The 19,415-nt window shown below is 37.8% G+C and overlaps 3 protein-coding genes across 4 annotated transcripts in view; 2 read left to right on the top strand and 1 right to left on the bottom strand.

Annotated features, from left to right (window-relative positions):
- Positions 1-7,387, top strand: part of appl1 (adaptor protein, phosphotyrosine interaction, PH domain and leucine zipper containing 1) — a 32,962-nt gene extending 25,575 nt beyond the window's left edge. For both annotated transcript variants that reach the window (XM_079844560.1, XM_079844559.1), the window contains exons 19-22: positions 51-197; positions 310-360; positions 467-556; positions 6,135-7,387. In XM_079844560.1, coding sequence (XP_079700686.1) covers positions 51-197; positions 310-360; positions 467-556; positions 6,135-6,284 — 438 coding nt within the window. In that variant the 3' untranslated portion in view covers positions 6,285-7,387. The remainder of the gene's footprint in view (positions 1-50; positions 198-309; positions 361-466; positions 557-6,134) is intronic.
- The window catches only part of traf3ip2b (TRAF3 interacting protein 2b), a 1,379,907-nt gene that overhangs the window by 322,977 nt on the left and 1,037,515 nt on the right, over positions 1-19,415 (bottom strand). The gene's annotated exons all lie outside the window — the stretch shown is intronic.
- hesx1 (HESX homeobox 1) lies at positions 12,743-15,654 on the top strand (the record flags this gene model as incomplete). Its single annotated transcript, XM_079844446.1, has 4 exons — positions 12,743-12,866; positions 14,599-14,771; positions 15,293-15,394; positions 15,544-15,654. The coding sequence occupies 4 exons, from the start codon at positions 12,743-12,745 to the stop codon at positions 15,652-15,654; spliced, it is 510 nt and encodes a 169-aa protein (XP_079700572.1).

Genomic DNA, 19,415 nt, shown 5'->3' with positions numbered 1-19,415 from the left:
CATATCAGATGTGCTGTTCTGAAGTCAGTGTTTGCTCTGTCGTTCCTCAGTTCTCTCTCTCCAGCGTTGTGCTGTGTGCGACACATCAGGAGAACAAGCGCTTGTTTGGTTTCGTGCTGCAGACGGCAGGAGGACGAGTGGATGGGCGGCCCGTGACCGTCTGCTACGTCTTTGAGTCAAACAATGACGGAGAGAAGGTGCAAATACCTTGATCGCTCATATATGCATATAATCTTGAATTTTTTTCTATTTTAATAAGGACGTGTATATACCTGCTTTAAACAAATGTTTTTTTCCTGAATATATTAGATCTGTGACAGTGTCGGCCTGGCAAAGCAGATCGCCCTCCACTCGGAGATGGTGAGAAAGATCTGCATTTGTTTGATTTTAAATGACTTGGTGCAGAAATGCATGATATTGATAAGGCTGATGATTCTTGAGGATATGCATGCGTTTTTTTTGTCAGGACCGCAAAGCCTCACAGAAACAGAGAGAACTGGACAAAGCCAAGGAGAAACAACAGGAAGAACTGCATAAACAAAAACAGATCGAGAAGGTAACCGATCACATCACATGACATTCTCATTAGCCTCGTTTCCATTACCCTTCAAAATGTGCAAATTGAAATTGCGAATACGCCCAATGGAAACGCGGCAATTTCGCTAAAACTCCCATATATCGCAAAAAAAAAAAATTATGCTCGCATGAGGTGGTTTTTCAGGCAATTTGGAAAAGGACATTTTCGCACAACTGCAATGGAAACAGTTTTTTTGCAATTACAGGTCACCTGGTGTACGTAAACGTTGATCATTCTTTACAGACGACGATATGTTTGGACAGAAGTCGAGACAGAGTTCTTTATTAAACTCATGAAAGAATAGCCTGGATGCCAGCCGAACTTAGCCCCGCCCATAACATTTGAGGTCGGGCAGTTCGGTCTGGTCTTGATCCGTTGTGGAGCAACTATGCTCGAACTAGAGCTGTTCGGACCAATGATATTGTCAGGGCGGGCTTTAGACGATGATGGACAGATGATCAACAGTAACGTAATCATCCATGTCACCAAAGGCGCTTGGGTTGAATTTGTTCTAATCCTAAACGGAGAACTTGTTCGTATATGCATTCACCTTTACTATTTCTCTCAGAAATGATGATGGTGTTGGTAAGTACTCCGTGTGTCCTTAAATTCTTTTTTACAACACCAGCAAAGATCGTAAAGATTCTACTTTTTCTTTTTCCGGGGCAGACAGGGTTGTAGTGTTAATTTCGTCAGACGAGACGAGACTAAATATGTTCGTTAACAACCTTTTTTTCCATGACGAAGACGAGACGATGACGAGACTGCACCAATGTCCAAAAACACTGACTAAGACTAAATTAACATGCATTATTGTTGACGAAAAAGGACGAGACTAAAATGTTTTGCATAAAATAAAAACTAAGATAAAATCTCTCTTCATTTTCGTCTACAATTGTCTCTACTTTTTCATCATGAGATGAATATTCAGCTGTTCAAAATATTCAGAAAGAGTTCGCGCTGTAGCTCGAGTGCAGGTCTCTCTCAGACTCCGCCTGTCATCTCGCGGCCGCGCGCGTGTGGTCACGTGGTTCCCGGAGCGCTCAATACCTCTAGCGCTGTGTCAGTACATGTGAATGACTTAAGCCGCGTAAGTTACACAACAGCTTCACTTTACAGGTGTTTGCAGCAAATGTTTGGTAAACCATACAGCATAGTGTGCGTCAGCCACATTTACAGTATTGTTTTATTATGGAGAGTGGTAGAGATGCAACATTGTGAACATTAATATTAATGTTTTTCTTGTATTTAGCCCTCAGGTATTCCTTACTAATTAAGTCACACTTATACTCATTGGTGGTCAAATGTGACCATACACCTTAACTATTTTAAAAATAAATAGCCTATATTTTAATTCAATAATATTTATTGAATATTTTGAGGAGATCTTTTGGTACTAAATACTATTTGTGCAATACTTATGGTCCATTAATGACCACTTAAAATATTTTTCTTCTAATATTTTTATTATTTATATTACAATTAGTGTATTAATTAAGGTTAAAATAGAGAATTCCACTGCAAAGAGGCAAATTAGAGCCATTTCGTGGCTGGAAAAATAAAAACTTTCACTTGTAATGCCATTACCCACTGGAGCCCATATGGCTCTTTAATAAATACACATGTAGTCTAGTTGCTCAAAGTATTGCAGATCATAACTGCTTACTTATTTGTGAAATTTTGAAATGTTAATAATAGTGAATAGTAAAGAATGCAAGCAAATATAATATAACCCCAAAAAAGTGTAAAAAACATATTTTCCCTTATATGTAGAGTAGGCTATATACATATGAATTCATTCATACTGAATCAAGATCGAAATCAATATTTGTGCCCATCGTCTCATAAGCTAATGCTGATTTTAGGCATCTACGCTGTAAATCAACCAGTTAGTATGGTGTTGTGGCACAAACATTATGCAGGTTATATGTACTTTATGTATATAAACTTATTTTGCCACAAAATATATTGAGTTTTCCTTTGACTAAAGCTAGACTAAAATGACTAGATGTTGGTCGACTAAAACTTGACTAAGATACCTTGAGTTGTCTTTTGACTAAAACTAGACTAAAATGACAAGACTTTTAGTCGACTAAAACTTGACTAACAAAAAAAGATATGTGAATGACTAAATATGACTAAAACTAACAAAGACATTTGGCACAAGACTAAGACTAAGACTAAATTAAAAATAGGTGACAAAATTAACACTACAGGGTTGCCAAGTTTTCACAACAAAACTCGCCCAAATGCTACTCAAAACTAGCTTCTGGGAGGGTTCTCCGGAAAAAATGGCATTTGGGGGGTAAAATGTGTGTTTTTTTTGGCAGGGTTGCCTGCTAAAATTCGCATTCCTGGGTCTAAATATCACATAATTGGGGTCGCTTCAACCCGAGGACATCGAAAAACAGCCCGCGGGAAAACCGTGGACTTGGCAACACTGTGTGCAGTTGAGTTCTGTTGACATTTGACAACTAACGTTATGCGTCGCTCCGTTGCTCTGATTGGTTGTAGGTCTATCCAATTGAGGTCTTTTCTGGTTCGGTTGAAACACGCCCCATAAATCACAACCCAATTGAGCAGATCAGACTAGAATTGAGTATGACACATCAGGCTATTAAAAGACGAGAATTACAGCAATACTGGATTCTAAACAACAAAGAAATGCCACAAATGATAATGAACGTGCCACTTTTTTGGAAAATAGGCTCATTTTCCAACTGCGTAATATCATTGCGCCGTTGCACCCATGGTCCAAACTCTTTGGTCATTTTTGAGCGAGATGCTAGCGGTCTAATCAGATTCAACATTTGCTTGTTTTAACCAAAAACTCACTTCAATTTCATTTTATTTTCCAGAAAACAAGAAAAAAATATCTAATGTCATTTAACTTATCTCGTAAATGCATCTTGATTTAAGAATTTTTATACTAGAAACAAGATAGAAATACTAAATGACAGCATTTTTTGCAGTGCACACAAGGCAAAAAGTAAAAATATATATATTTCTATATCTAGAATGGCTTAAAGGTATTTAGTCTATAAACATATAGATACAAATGCACAAAACTGCAAGTTTATGACAAAAATAGTCTGCAATTTGGCCTTTATTACTCATTTAATACATGTCTACATTACAAATTAAATAAAATTAGATAATAACCTACATTTCTGACAAATTACCACGTTACAGTTAGTGTTACCACAGTAAATCCATGATAAATGTTGGTGAATTGCTGTTTGAAAAGTATTTTAACTGAATTGGCGCAGCTGATTTGCACGTTAGTGTTGTTGATTAAGTCATTGCTGTTTAACTGCTTTTAAATTAAATCAAATCACAGAGATGTGCAGCTCGTACCGGAGCTTACTTCTCACAGGCTGTTTAGTGGTCGCGTGATCAAGACACTCAGCAGGTAAACACATTTGTTCAGAGTCAGAGCTCGCGAGCTGCGCACATAGACAGTAAAAGAAAGGTTGCGCAGAGCACAAGTTGCGCTGTTTCATTCCGCTTTGGGCGCGGTTTCCCTGGCCTAAAATCTAGTACTGCCACCTTGCGTTGACATCGTGAAACTGCACGATTTGTAAATTATCCGTGACGGGCCACATATAATATATTTTAATAGATACGCAGCGGGCCGTTTGAAATTCATCCCCGGGCCGGACTTTGGACACCCCTGATCTATGCTAAGCTATGCTAAAAGTGCTACCGCCAGACCCGGAGATCGGCTGAATGGATTCGAAAACGGTAAAACTCAACTGTTCAACTCTTGGGGAGACGGAAAATGAGCCTATTTAAAAAAAAAAGTGGTGTTCCTTTAAGACCTTGAAGCAGATCTGAGGGAGAAACACCCACACACACCTCATTCGTGGCCGCTCCCAAAGGGGCTTTCCTTGCCATTAATGCTTGGATAACACGCCTACGTCTCCTTCCTTTAATAATAACGGCCAGTGGCTGGGATATACATAAACCTGACATACGTGGCATCATTTTTGGACTTATCGCAAGAGGAAAAAAATATGTTTTAGTCGCATGAAATCTATGATACGGTGTTGCCTCCAGGCAACATAGTCTATTTTAGTTTATTTTTAATACAATGAAACACCAATTTATTGGCCAAACCTATTTTAGAGAAGAAGAACTCAAATACTAATCAATGAAAGTGCAAAAAATTGGTCACATGACCCACAGGGGTCCATTTTGTGTCCTGTTTCAGCACATGTGCACAGGTCACATGGCTCCATATTTTCTCCAATGAAAAGTGCATTTTTCACTAGTTTCCGTCCTGTTAATCACCCACAAAAAATATGAGTCACCTTCACTGGTAAGTAAAGAAGTATTTTCAAGAACTTTACATTATATATCAACAAATGTTTTAGAGTAAATAACAAAAAAGTGTGTGTTGCCTCAAGGCAACATTGTACCATAATGGAATCGCATAAGGCCATACCAGACACACTAGATTGGATACAAATATATTATATTTGTAAGGAAAAGAGTTAAAATTCTCTAAATGCATATGCATTTTTGCATGATTTTGTAATGCACGTATAAGATTAGTAATTCACATACTATAACTGCATATATTATGATCTGCACGTTTTCTATAGCACTTAAAAAAAGGTATAGAACACAACTGATTTGGTAATACTTGTGTTCCACGATGGTACAATGTTGCCTGAGAGCAACAGCTGAATTTGAAATGTTACTTTTTATTAAATATGAAATTTGTAATACATTATAAACTGGATAAATGTGTTTGTTCAGGGGTTTGGTTAAAGAAACCGATGTTTTCAATAAATATATTTATTTTTTCTACATGAAAATGTAAAATGTTTAAATTTGTCCGTTGTGGTACAATGTTGCCTTGAGGCAACAAACTTTAAAAAATAAAATAAAAAATTATGAAAAATGTTATTGCTATTGTTATAGTGTCCTATTTTAAGCAGGAAAAACACCACAAATATTTTTTTCCTCATTGAAATCATATTGCGTACCATAGAGGGTTAATGGAAACAGTTTTTTATCGACATTTAGAAAATATCGCTAACGTTTTGGCAAATCTGTAATGGAAACGCGGCTTTTGTAACCAGCATCCACTAAATTCAAACGCTGGGTATACGACTTTTTAAAGTTTTTTTTAAAATAGTCTCTTCTGCTCACCAAAGCTGCATTTATTTGATTAAAAAATTCAGTAAAAATTTTAAATATTATTACAGTTTCAAACAGCTGTTTTCTATGTGAATATATAGTAAAGTGTAATTTTATTCCTGTGATCAAAGCTGTATTTATCATCATTACTCCAGTCTTCAGTGTCACATGATCCTTCAGAAATCATTCGAATGTGAGGATTTGCCGCTCAAGAAACATTTATGATTATTATCAATGTTGAAAACAGTTTATTTTTGTGGATAGCGTGATATTTAAACCGCATTTACAGTCACTTTTGATCAATTTAATGCGTCTTTGCTGAATAAAAGTATGAATTTTCTTGAACTTTTGAGCAGAAGTGTATAACTGAACACATGTCATAAGTAAACCGTGTTCTCCAAACCTTCAGGATCTTGAGGAACAAAGCCGCTTGATCGCCGCCTCCAGCCGACCCAGCCAACCAGCTGCTGATGGACAGGTCTTGGTCCTTAGCAACAGCCAATCGGAGGACAGCGATGCAGGAGAGGAGGGGCAGAAAAAGGGCGAATCGGAGGCCTGATAAGAACCTTTCACTTCCTGTTCTTCAAGGGTTCTCCAGAGTGGCCTGCAGGAGACATGATTTAATACGAAACTGGCGGGATATTATTAAAAAAAAGTGGACACTTTGGGGGAAAAGCAACTCAAAAGTTGTTATTTGTAAGAATCCTGTATTTTTTACCATATCCGTTATCAAATTGCATTTGCTTTTAGAGGGTTTTATATATGTATGTGTGTAAATGAATCCACTACCACGACGAACTACAACCTAACGAGACGTCAGGTGACGTTTGTTGAGCCGCACGTGTGAATAACAGATGTGCAAAAGACATTAATACTCTATGTTGGGCTTCATTTTCGGTTCTCGCTGATAATGTTTTAAGGCTGCATGCGTTTCCGTTCATGTCACTTACAGTGAATTATTGTAATTGTCAATCTTCGTCCTAAAATAGGCTTAATTTTGACAGGTTCACCCTATGATGGGCTCAAAATCATTAAAGGTTATAATTTAATCTTCATAATTAATAAGCTAATACAGTTCTGATTTTTGTCCGTTGGCTTTTGCATTCATGATTCACAACGTTCTACAAACACGCATCTGTTACAGACTAAGTTTTGTGATCATTCAGTGTTTTTTTGCTTAAACTTTTGCTCTCGGATTGGGGTGTACGGTATTTTTTTTGTATAATAGATATATTGAGGACTGCATTGCATCATAAATGTTTTATTGGCCCAATATTTTGAAATCTGCAGATCAAGCAAAATGGTTAAAAATGGTGATGGAACTGCAAACTGAAACGTACATCATTAGCTTTGCTCCTGGACTGGTGGAAGTTGCACAGAAACGCTACTGAATCAAATATTGTCTCATCTCATCCATTGATTTGGTTCATTTGACAATTTGCTTTAAGTAATGAAAACTTTATGAAGTCTTTATGGTTTGTAAGATGTCCGAAAAACGCACTTTCTGTTCCATTATAATCCGTTTATTGAGTGTAAAGCATTTGCTCCATTCAATTTGTCAATGATTGTTTCTTATCTTTAAAGAACTGTTTGTGTCTTTCTACAAAATCATGGGGTACAATGAAGATTGGTATTAAATCTGTTTTAAATAAGCTGATCCTCTTTGACTCTCCAGAATCTTTATTTTTTCCCATTACTCTAATTTTTTTACTTGTATTAAACTTCTTAAAATAACAAACAGGCGTTAACATTGTTGAACAGGGAAAAAAAACTAATATATATTGCCAGAAGTTTTGGGACGCCTGCCTTTACATGCACATGAACTTTAATGACATCCCATTCTTAATCCGTAGGGTTTAATATGGAGTTGGCCCACCCTTTGCAGCTCTAACAGCTTCAGCTCTTCTGGGAAGGCTTTCCACAAGGTTTAGGAGTGTGTTTATGGGGATTTCTGACCATTCTTCTAGAAGCGCATTTGTGAGGTCAGGCACTGATGTTGGACGAGAAGGCCTGGCTCTCAGTCTCCGCTCTAATTCATCCCAAAGGTGTTCTATCGGGTTGAGGTCAGGACTCAAGTTCCTCCACACCAAACTCGCTCATCCATGTCTTTATGGAGCGACGCTTTGTGCACTGGTCAGTCATGCTGGGACAGGAAGGGGCCGTCCCCAAACTGTTCCCACAAAGTTGGGCGCATGAAATTGTCCAAAATGTCTTGGTGTGCTGAAGCATTAAGAGTTCCTTTCACTGGAACTAAGGCGCCAACCCCACCCCATAATCCCCCCTCCACTAAACTTTACACTTGGCACAATGCAGTCAGGCAAGTCCCGTTCTCCTGGCAACTGCCAAACCCAGACTCGTCCATGGGATTGCCAGACAGAGAAGCGTGATTGGTCACTCCAGAGAACACGTCTCCACTGCTCTAGAGTCCAGTGGCGGCGCGCTTTACCCCACAGCATCCTGCGCTTTGCATTGCACTTGGTGATGTAAGGCTTGGATGAGCCGCTCGGCCATGGTAACCCATTCCCTGAAGCTCTACACACTGTTATTGAGCTCATCTGAAGGCCACAGGAGTTTGGAGGTCTGGAGCTCTTGACTCTGCAGAAAGTTGGCGACTTCTGTGACCCTCAGCATGCGATGACCCCGCTCTGTGTTTTTCACTTCGTGGCTGAGTTGCTGTTGTTCCCAATTGCTTCCACTTTGTTATAACACCACTAACAGTTGAGTGTGGAATATTTAGTATAATATTTGGACTTATTGCACAGGTGTCCACCGATCACGGTCCCACGCTTGAGTTCTCTGAGCTCCTGAGAGCGGCCCATTCTCTCACTAATGTGTGTAGAAGCGTCTGCACTAGTGCTTGATTTATACACCTGTGGCCATGAAGTGATTGAACACCTGACCTCAGTGATTTGGAGGGGCGTCCCAATACTTTTGGCAATATAGTGTTTGCAGGGCCGTTTTTAGGCATAGGCAAACTAGGCGGTCACCTAGGGCGCCATCAGTAGGGGGGCACCAATAAGCGCATATCTGGCACTAGATGTTTGTGTGTAAAGGGTGTCACGGCCACCCTAAAATGTTATTGCCGCCCACACTATTGGATCAGAGTACTGTCAATCTGACCATTCCTATATGCCATCAGATCAGAATACTGTCAAAAAAGTTCGCGTTTGGAGCCCTCAACAACGCCATTAGATCAATGAGCTCGGTCAATGGTTTGGCAAGGTAACCCTTTTTTTAACCATACAATAAAGCTAAATTCAAACTAAAGGCCAATTAAAATAACAGGTACAAATCTGTATTTTGTTAGGGCAGTATTTGTGGCAGTCGAGTCGAATCACGCTGTGAAATGGGCAGATAGCATTGCTCGTGTGAATGTTAGAGGCAACATATAACTGCATAGCATACTCACAAGTGAGTATGCAGTTAAATTTTGACTCTATAAAGCTTTCTTCTCTTCCTTAAACCTCCAAAAGTTTTTTGCGCCAATGGATCGTTAAAAGAATCAGTGTGTTTTGTAATTGTCCCATATAAAACTTTAACATCCAATTTAAAAATGGTATAATAAAATGTGCAAATTCACAACATGAATAAATCCTTTATTAAATCACGTTGTTGAATTTAACGTATCTTTACGGATGGTGTTGAATTACACTCCTTCACTGCTATAGGAGAAGAAGAATTGGCTAAACTCGTTAAATCATCAAAATCAACAACATGTATGCTCGACCCTATACCGACTAGGCTATTAAAAGAGATACTACCAGAGGTCATAGATCCTCTTCTTAATATCATTAATTCATCTTTGTCATTAGGATATGTACCGAAAACTTTTAAGTTGGCTATTATTAAACCACTTATTAAAAAACCGCAACTTGATCCTACAGAATTAGTCAATTATAGACCAATCTCAAATCTACCCTTTCTGTCAAAAATACTTGAAAAGGCAGTGTCTTCACAATTATGTTCCTTTTTAGAAAGAAATGGTATCTGTGAGGATTTCCAGTCAGGATTTAGACCGTATCATAGTACTGAGACTGCTGTCATCAGAGTAACAAATGATTTACTCTTATCATCCGATCGTGGCTGTATCTCTCTATTAGTGTTACTCGATCTTAGCGCTGCATTTTATACTATCGACTACAAAATTCTTTTGAATAGACTCGAAAATGATGTAGGTATTAGTGGAATTGCTTTGTCGTGGTTTAAATCATATCTATGTGACCGTTATCAGTTTGTAGCAGTAAATGAAGAGATGTCACACCGATCACAAGTTCAGTATGGAGTACCACAGGGCTCAGTGCTAGGACCGCGGCTCTTCACCCTGTACATGCTACCACTGGGAGATATCATTAGGAAGCATGGCGTTAGTTTTCATTGTTATGCTGACGATACTCAGCTCTATATTTCTTCACACCCTGAAGAAATATACCAATTCACAAGATTAACGGAATGCATAGCTGATATAAAACATTGGATGACCAGTAATTTCCTGCAACTCAATTCAGAAAAAACTGCATTTTTAATTATTGGACAAAAAAGCTCCACGAGTAGTAACCTAGAATACTGTCTAACACTTGATGGCTGCTCTGTCAAGTCCTCGTCGTCAGTGAGGAACCTGGGTGTGCTCTTTGATACCAATCTTTCGTTTGAAAGCCACGTTTCTAGTATCTGTAAAACTGCATTCTACCATCTTAAAAATATATCTAAATTACGGCACATGAATGCTGAACAGTTAGTTCATGCGTTCATGACCTCAAGGCTAGATTATTGTAATGCTACTGCTCTACTATTAGGTCACCTAATGGGGTTTTGGTTTCCTTGCCACTGTTGCCTCTGGCTTGGCGTGCTCAATTTTTCAACTAAACATCGAAATAAATCTAATTAATAAACTAAATTAACCATATAAACTAAATTACTGATCTAATTATTGATCTAAAGCCCACACTGTCACTGTGTGATAATTGAAATGAACTGATGACATCAGCGTTCTCTCCAGAATGGCTAGACGGCTGAATAAAATTATGCTGCATTATTTTCCTGTTTAACACTGTAAAGCTGCTTTGGAACAATCTACATTGTTAAAAGCGCTATATAAATAAAGTTGACTTGACTTGACTGCTGAATCGATTCATTCAGTTCTAATAGTGCTCAATGCAAGCTGCGTCGTATACACAGAGGGCAAAGTGTTGCGTTATTTAAAGGTTCATGCATCAATGAGTAACAAAAAAACACTAAATCAGTATTTATTCTTATTACTTTCATGTGAAATGTTTAATTATAATTATTTAGTTATGTCTGAGAACAATTTCTTAGCAACTAGGGACTGCACAAATATAGGCTATATATTATAGGCCTAGGGCTACAGGCATCTGGCTACACAATGTTACTGGGATTAATGTTAATCCTTATTAGCAAATATAATTGATATATTTGTTAATTAATACCAATGTTGCTTTTTAAAATTTGACTGGGAGCACCAATAAGGATTTGGCCTAGGGCGTCAGAATGGCTAGAAACGGCACTGAGTGTGTGTATATATATCAAGTATTTTAGAGAATTTAAAGGATTGCTCGGTTGCTTTAAAAATTTAAATAAAATGTTCTAATCGTTCTTAAATGCCACAAAACATAACAAATCTACATTTGTGTAAATAAAACGCATGATCAAAATATTAATGCAGAACATAATGAACCATCTTAATAGGCTATTCCAAATTAAATATGTAAAAGAAGGGAAGTTATTGGCCTGGTTTAGGAAAAATTGGTAAAACAATTTACAATTTAAAACAATATTACACAAATTCAGCCTTTTTCAAATATTTACCATTTCAATTAATATTAAGTTGAATAATCCTTACATATTATTCATATTATGAATTAAGAATTTTAAATGAGTAAAAAAAAAGCTAGAACTTAATAAAACATTTTGTATAAATCTTAAAAATATATAAATATATATATTATGAATATGATTTACAAACTATAAATGGTCCTTTCCATTGTTCCATTAGGATTTATACAAAATTGATGGAATTTTAGTATTAATTGAAATGCATAAATCTTAAAAAAGGCTCTTTTTTCTGTTATCATGAGTAAACTTTTTATTAACAAAGGTTGTTATAAATATATATTGTCAGTTTATGTATACACTGTTAATAAAAGGAGATCCTATTGTAAAGTGTGACCGAATAAACCTCAGTTTCATAAAACTCTTAAAGTTGTGCAGCAACTGCACGTCTGGATAATCTCTGTGAAATAAAGCGTTAATTGCTTGTATTGTTGGTTAAGTGATTTTCATTTCTAATTGGTCTTCATGTGGTTTGCATTTAAACAAGTCTAATTGGTCATTTCTTGGTAAAACAATGGAGCCGCGGGGGCCGCGCTTGTGTCCCCGGTACTCTCCAAGAGCCCAAGACAAATAAACAAGCGAGTCGTTTATTAAAAGCAGCCAAGCAACCAAAGGAGATCAATTCAGCTCTGAATGAGACAATTATTACATGCTGCTTCCAGCGAATTGCCTTTTGTGCTCCGGAGCATCTTTCCCCATGCATGTCAAGAGAGAATGGGAATATTCAGCAGGATTAGTTTAAACGGCATTAGGCTTTATTATTATTTTAAACTCGCGTGCTAGAAAATAAGGTAAATAAGATTAGGCACTAGTTGACTGCTTTCTCATAATGCTGGAGATGCGGCAGGAGGAAATAAATCCTGGGAACGGGGCCTAATTTTCTACCTGGTGAGTAAAAAGAATGGCACATCAGCCGGGTTTTGTCCCGCTCAATAGCGGCTTTAAGGGATTCAGTGTCTCCAGAAGATAACAGGTTGCCGCTCCGGGTTGGAACGCCTCATTTAGACCCTGAATCACCTGCAGTCGTCCAGGGGCCCCGCGGTGAGGGCCGGCGATTCACATGTAAAACATCCAGTCTCAGGCTTTAATTGGTGACGTTTGGAGCTATAAAGGCGAACCCAAGAGCTCAGATCTCACCGGTCGGGAGAAGAAGAGCACTCGGGTCTCCAGATGGCCTCTCTCACCGTCAGCCTGCATCAGAACCGACAGTCCGTCTTCACCATCGACAGCATCCTGGGCCTGAACCGACCCGATCAGAGGACCGCCCTGTCAGCACCGCACCGGCCCTGGACAGGTAGAACAACACACACACACACACACTGGGGTTTGGTACACTCTAAAAAATGCTGGGTTAAAAACAACACAAGTTGGGTTGAGATTGGACTTACCCAGCAATTGTGTTAAATGTTTGATTAAAACAACCCAATCGCCGGGTTAGTCCATTTTCAACCCAACTTTTTTAGAGTGTATTTGCTTTCGATATATTTTGTAAAAATGTAGGAAAATTGGCATTGCATTTACATTAATTCTAGCACTGTCAAATGCATCTAGCATAAAGGTTTGTGTTTATATAATATGCCGGTCAAAAGTTTGGAAACATTACCATTTTTTATGTTTTTTAAAGTCTCTTACACTCTAAAAAATGCTGGGTTTAAAATAACCCAAGTTGGGTTGAAAATGGCAAATGGGTTGTTGGGTTGGGTTGTTTTAATCCAGCAATTGGATTGTTTTAAGCAAACATTTAACCCAACCGCTGGGTTAAAACAACCCAATTGCTGGGTTAGTCCATTTTCAACCCAACTTGGGTTGTTTTTAACCCAGCATTTTTTAGAGGTTATTTGCTTTCAATATATTTTGTAAAAATGTAGGAAAATTGACATTGCATTTACATTAATTCTAGCACTGTCAAATGGATCTAGCATAAAGGTTTGTGTTTATATAATATGTCGGTCAAAAGTTTGGAAACATTACCATTTTTTATGTTTTTGAAAGTCTCTTACACTCTAAAAAATGCTGGGTTAAAAATAACCCATTTTGGGTTGAAAATGGCAATTGGGTTGTTTTAATCCAGCAATTGGATTGTTTTAAGCAAACATTTAACCCAACCGCTGAGTTAAAACAACCCCATTGCTGGGTTAGTCCATTTTCAACTCAACTTGGGTTGTTTTTAACCCAGCATTTTTTAGAGGTTATTTGCTTTCAATATATTTTGTAAAAATGTAGGAAAATTGGCATTGCATTTACATTAATTCTAGTGCTGTCAAATGCATCTAGCATAAAGGTTTGTGTTTATATAATATGTCGGTCAAAAGTTTGGAAACATTACCATTTTTAATGTTTTTGAAAGTCTCTTACGCTATAAAAAAAAATGCTGGGTTAAAAATAACCCAAGAAAATTGCAATTGGGTTGTTGGGTTGGGTTGTCTTAAACCAGCAATTGGATTGTTTTAAGCACATAATACAATATTTTGTAACAATATACACTACCGTTCAAAAGTTTGGGGTCAGTGATTTTTCTTCTTTAAAAAAAATAAATTAATTAATAATTTTATTCAGCAAGGATGTGTTAAATTGATAAAAAAAATATATCATTTTGACAGCACTAATTTATTCATTTTAGCAGAAAACGACAAATGAGGAGTCTATGCATCAAGCTGCTTATATAAAAAATATAGCTACAACTCATATTTATTTATTGTATAATTTTAAGTGGGTTAAAATTGTATTCTATAGTCTATTTTCCTGGTGACAATTTTTTTGTCCATTCCATTGTTGTAAACATTTTCGTTAAAAAAAAAATATTTTTTTAAAGAGTAAAACTGTAAGGTACATTTTTAATAACAATATTGAGAACAATTAATGATAATGTTACTTTAAAAGACGCATCTTAGAAGTTTTACTACAAAAATATTGCCTCGGTTTACTGAACCGGTTCCCAGTTCGAACGAACCGATTCCCAGCGATAGCGCGCAGCCGCGCACGAGGTGATGGAGTTTAAATGACATAATGTCTTTTATTTTCTTCAGATGTGAAACCGGCATGCCAGAACCGTCGCGTGGCCGCAGACAGCGAAGCTTCAGTGGGTGTGAGAGTGATTGAAGATGGCAAATCTTACAGCAAATCACCAGCAGACTCGTACAGGAGAACACTGAACTGGTACATCGGGCGCAGGCCGCGGACGGCGTTCTCTAGCGTTCAGGTGAACTCCTCTGACCTGCGCATGCGCTTTAGTCGCTCACTGAATCATAGCATTCAATACAATATTTTGATCCCATTAAGTTATAAAAACATTATTTCTAAACGTTCTCCGAACGTAAAACCTTTTTTTCTTGGTTACGGAAGTTAAAGAAACATTCTATTTGATCGTTTTGCAAACATTAAGGGTTTGGAACGTTCTCTGAACATTCTAAAAACATTCAGAACGTTCCATGTATTATGTTTTGAGAGCATTAGCGATTCATTAGGAGATACATTTGAACGAACGTTCTATTAACGTCACTGGACTTTGAAAGAACCTTTTTAGAACGTCCAAAGTGCTTAGAACGTTTTCTGTGGTGACTTTCTTGTCAAAACTTAGTCAATGGGTTCCAATTGATGCACAAAATTCAATGTTATTTCTAACATTGAAATCACAGAATTAGTTGAAACAGCTAAAAAGGTTTAATACACTAATACTTTTCACCTGTAGTTTTGATATTAATGATGTTTTTCTATGTCCAGATCAAGATATTGGAGAGTGTGTTTCAAGTGAACTCATACCCGGGCATCGATATACGGGAAGAACTCGCTAAGAAACTTCATCTAGATGAGGACAGAATTCAGGTAAAGACTGGTCTGTTCTCATCTGCTTTGATATTTATTGATATTGTGTTTTTCCCAATGTTTGTTTTGGGATATTTGGGTTAGTTCTATGACTATAGATGTTCTGGATGATGAAGTTTATGGTGGATGTTTTGTGGTCTGTCTCTTAGATTTGGTTCCAGAACAGGAGAGCCAAGCTGAAGCGCTCACACAGAGAGTCTCAGTTTCTGATGGTGAAAACCGTCCTGAAGGATCTACAGTCCAGCAGGGAAGAACGCTGATGCTCGCACAAACACATTCGCTGTGATATTGTAATTTATTATATATGTCTTTAACATTTATGTAGACGAATTAATAATTATCTCTCACTATGATTTAAATGCTTCTTATTGTGTGTTTACTGAAAATATAAAAGAATAAAGTCGTTATAAATACAATTTTGAGCTATCATTTTCATTCAAACCTAAAGTTCAATTAAACCTTTAACTCTTTCTAGTTCCAAGTGGAGTTAAGTGAACATTATCTTCTGCCAACTGTTAAGCACACACACACACACACACACACACACACACACACACACACACACACACACACACACACACACACACACACACACACACACACACACACACACACACACACACACACACACACACACACACATTTCACCCCCACTTGCAAACTAATGAGTGCTTTGTAACTATAGGGCTCAGTAAAGCTATTAAGTATTGATTGGGTCACAATGGGGGGTTTCTCTGGGGGGGGGGGGGGGGGGTATATTTGCATTTGAGTCGCTTTCAACAGCACTTGCATAAATAAATATAATTGGCAAATATACGTTGTGAAAATGTGAACATGAAGGGTTTCAACATTTCCAGCACATGCACAGTTTTTACATGTTTGAAAGGGAAGGATTTTTAAAAATCATATGATATAATATAATAATATTTGTACGTTCCTTTGCATACAAGCAAACACTTGGTGGCGCTGTTGTATTAGATTTGGCTCTGAAACTTTTTAAATTTGTTTACAAAATCTTCTATTGTCTTTCTTTCATTCGTTATGCATTGCTTTTTTTAACAAATAGAACACTAAACATACAAACAAACATAAAACAAAAAGGCATTATTATTATCTTTGTCATATACACTGATTATTGAGATGAGGGACAACACATTTTAGATGTTAAAAAATAAAAACGTACACTACATTATTAAAAATTGGTATTTTTGCAGACAAAGGTCTCAGATAATGAACCATGTAAGGGAACAGGTTTTTAAAAAATTATATTTATTACTAAATTCCTTAATTCTCCTCCCTCTTTTTAATGTGAAACATATATCACCAATGTTCTTAGGTAATTAAGACTTATCATCATGTATTTTTACACAATAAACTGAAAAAAGAATCAGACATTTCTTTCAAAATGAATAAAAACCTTCACCTGACGGTGTGAAATATTGACGGAGTTGACAAAGTTGAGCTGAGGAGGCCAAATATACAGTTTATGTAAATCATAAAATTATGACACAGCATTAGAAGAATTCCCCATATGCAAAAAAACGTATTAAATCACATTATACAGACTTTTTGAGAGCAATATCAGACATAAAAACTGACGGAGTTGACAAAATTGATTTTTTTCCCCACCTTAATATATAAATGTGGGTAATATGTTACCCTAACATATCCAAATGGCAGGATTTATCCCACAACTATTTACAGAAACTCTTACACTGCGATGACGGAGTTGACATGTTAAGGCTGTGACCGCAGAGACTTCAATATTGTTTGTTTAAAATATTAAAAAATAGTGAGATCCACAATGAGCAGGAAATATCAAGTGCTCCTCAGCGTTAAAGCTGCCCATGACACTGCCTGATTTATTCAGAAGTATAAAACATCCTGACGGAGTTGACTCAAAGTGAAGACACAATTTGTATAGCTATTTTTTAATGGAAAATATAATGCAATATTTACTTGTTGTATTGTTTGATATCTTTAAGATTTCTGCCTTTTAATGTAACTGTGTATTTTTAAACACTTTGTTTGGCAGGTTTACATTGTGACCTCATGCTGAGGGCAGGTTCAATTGCATGTGTTTCCAGCTATAGAGTGTGCTTTTAAAATAATACTAAAGAAATGATTTAAAAGAATAAGCAATAAATGTCATGAGTATACATATTTCCCTTTGGTGTAACTTTTTAAGTATTTTTATTGTGTTGACATTCTTACTTTTTAACATAAATATGGCTTTTGTGTTTGGGACATGTTTTGTCCCTTATCAGTGAATGTATAATATTACAGTGATCTACATAAAATAATATTTAACAAAAATGACCCAAAAATGTATCATTTGTCATATTTTCAAAGGGCAATGCCACACGTTTACAGCTTTTAATATATATATATATATATATATATATATATATATATATATATATATTTATATATATATATATATATATATATATATATATATATATATATATATATATATATATATATATATATATATATATATATATATATATATATATATATATATATATATATATATATATACACCGATCAGGCGTAACATTATGACCACTGACAGGTGAAGTGAATAACACTGATGATCTTCATCTCCTGTTAGTTTGTGGGATATATTAGGCAGCAAGTGAACATTTTGTCCTCAGAGATGATGTGTTAGAAGCTGGAAAAATGGGCAAGCGTAAGGATTTGAGTCCATGTGGATGTTCCTTTGACACGTCCCACCTACCTAAGCATTGCTGAGACCATGTCCAGCCTTTCATGGAGACGGTATTCCCTGGTGTCTGTGGCTCTTTCAGCAGATAATGCGCCGCCACAAAGCACAAATGCTTCAGGAATGGTTTGAGGAGCACAACAGTGAGTTTGAGGCGTTGACTCGGCCTCCAAATTCCCCAGATCTCAATCCAATCGAGCATCTGTGGATGTGCTGAACAAACAAGTCCAATCCATGGAGGTCCCACCTCACAACTTACAGGACTTAAAGGATCTGCTGCTAACATCTTGATGCCAGAGACCACAGCACACCTTCAGGGGTCTAGTGGAATCCATGCCTCGACGGGTCAGGGCTGATTTGGCAGCAAAGGGGGACCAACACAATAATATATGTTAACATTTCTGGCCCTGCATTATGAACGCATGATGAAAGCTTTTTGAGCATTGCTGGTGTGCTCATCTTTATAAAGCAGCTCGTAGGCTGTCAGTAACAGAAGCGGAGCTGAAAGAGGATCTGGGTGTATCTGTGCAGACGGCGGCTCAAATGCTCCCGACTCCTTTGGCCTCCAGTTTTCTGTCTTTGATCTGAAACAGGATAGTTGGATGCACATTGTGGCTGTTGGCTAGAGCTGAGGAGCCAAACGTTCTTACACTGCCAGCGAGATCATCAGGACTGCAGAGACAGCAATATTCTCCAGGTGATGCATATTTGAAAAGAATGAAACTGCGAACACTCCAAAATCCTAAAGCATTACTTCAACTTAGAGGTCTACACGGGTCCAAAAACTCGTACCCGGACCCGAAGAGACCCGTGATGTGCTACACGGAACCGACCCGGACCCGAAGAGACCCGTGATGTGCTTACACGGAACCGACCCGGACCCGAAGAGACCCGTGATGTGCTACACGGAACCGACCCGGACCCGAAGAGATCCGTGATGTGCTACACGGAACCGACCCGGACCCGAAGAGACCCGTGATGTGCTACCCGGAACCGACCCGGACCCGAAGAGACCCGTGATGTGCTACACGGAACCGACCCGGACCCGAAGAGACCCGTGATGTGCTACACGGAACTGATCCGGACCCGAAGAGACCCGTGATGTGCTACACGGAACCGACCCGGACCCGAAGAGACCCGTGATGTGCTACCCGGAACCGACCCGGACCCGAAGAGACCCGTGATGTGCTACACGGAACCGACCCGGACCCGAAGAGACCCGTGATGTGCTACACGGAACCGACCCGGACCCGAAGAGACCCGTGATGTGCTACACGGAACCGACCCGGACCC

Source organism: Gobio gobio, assembly GCF_949357685.1.
Source record: "Gobio gobio genome assembly, chromosome: 19".
In the NCBI taxonomy this organism is placed as follows: Eukaryota; Metazoa; Chordata; class Actinopteri; order Cypriniformes; family Gobionidae; genus Gobio; species Gobio gobio.
This window is presented reverse-complemented; position numbering and strand designations above follow the sequence as displayed.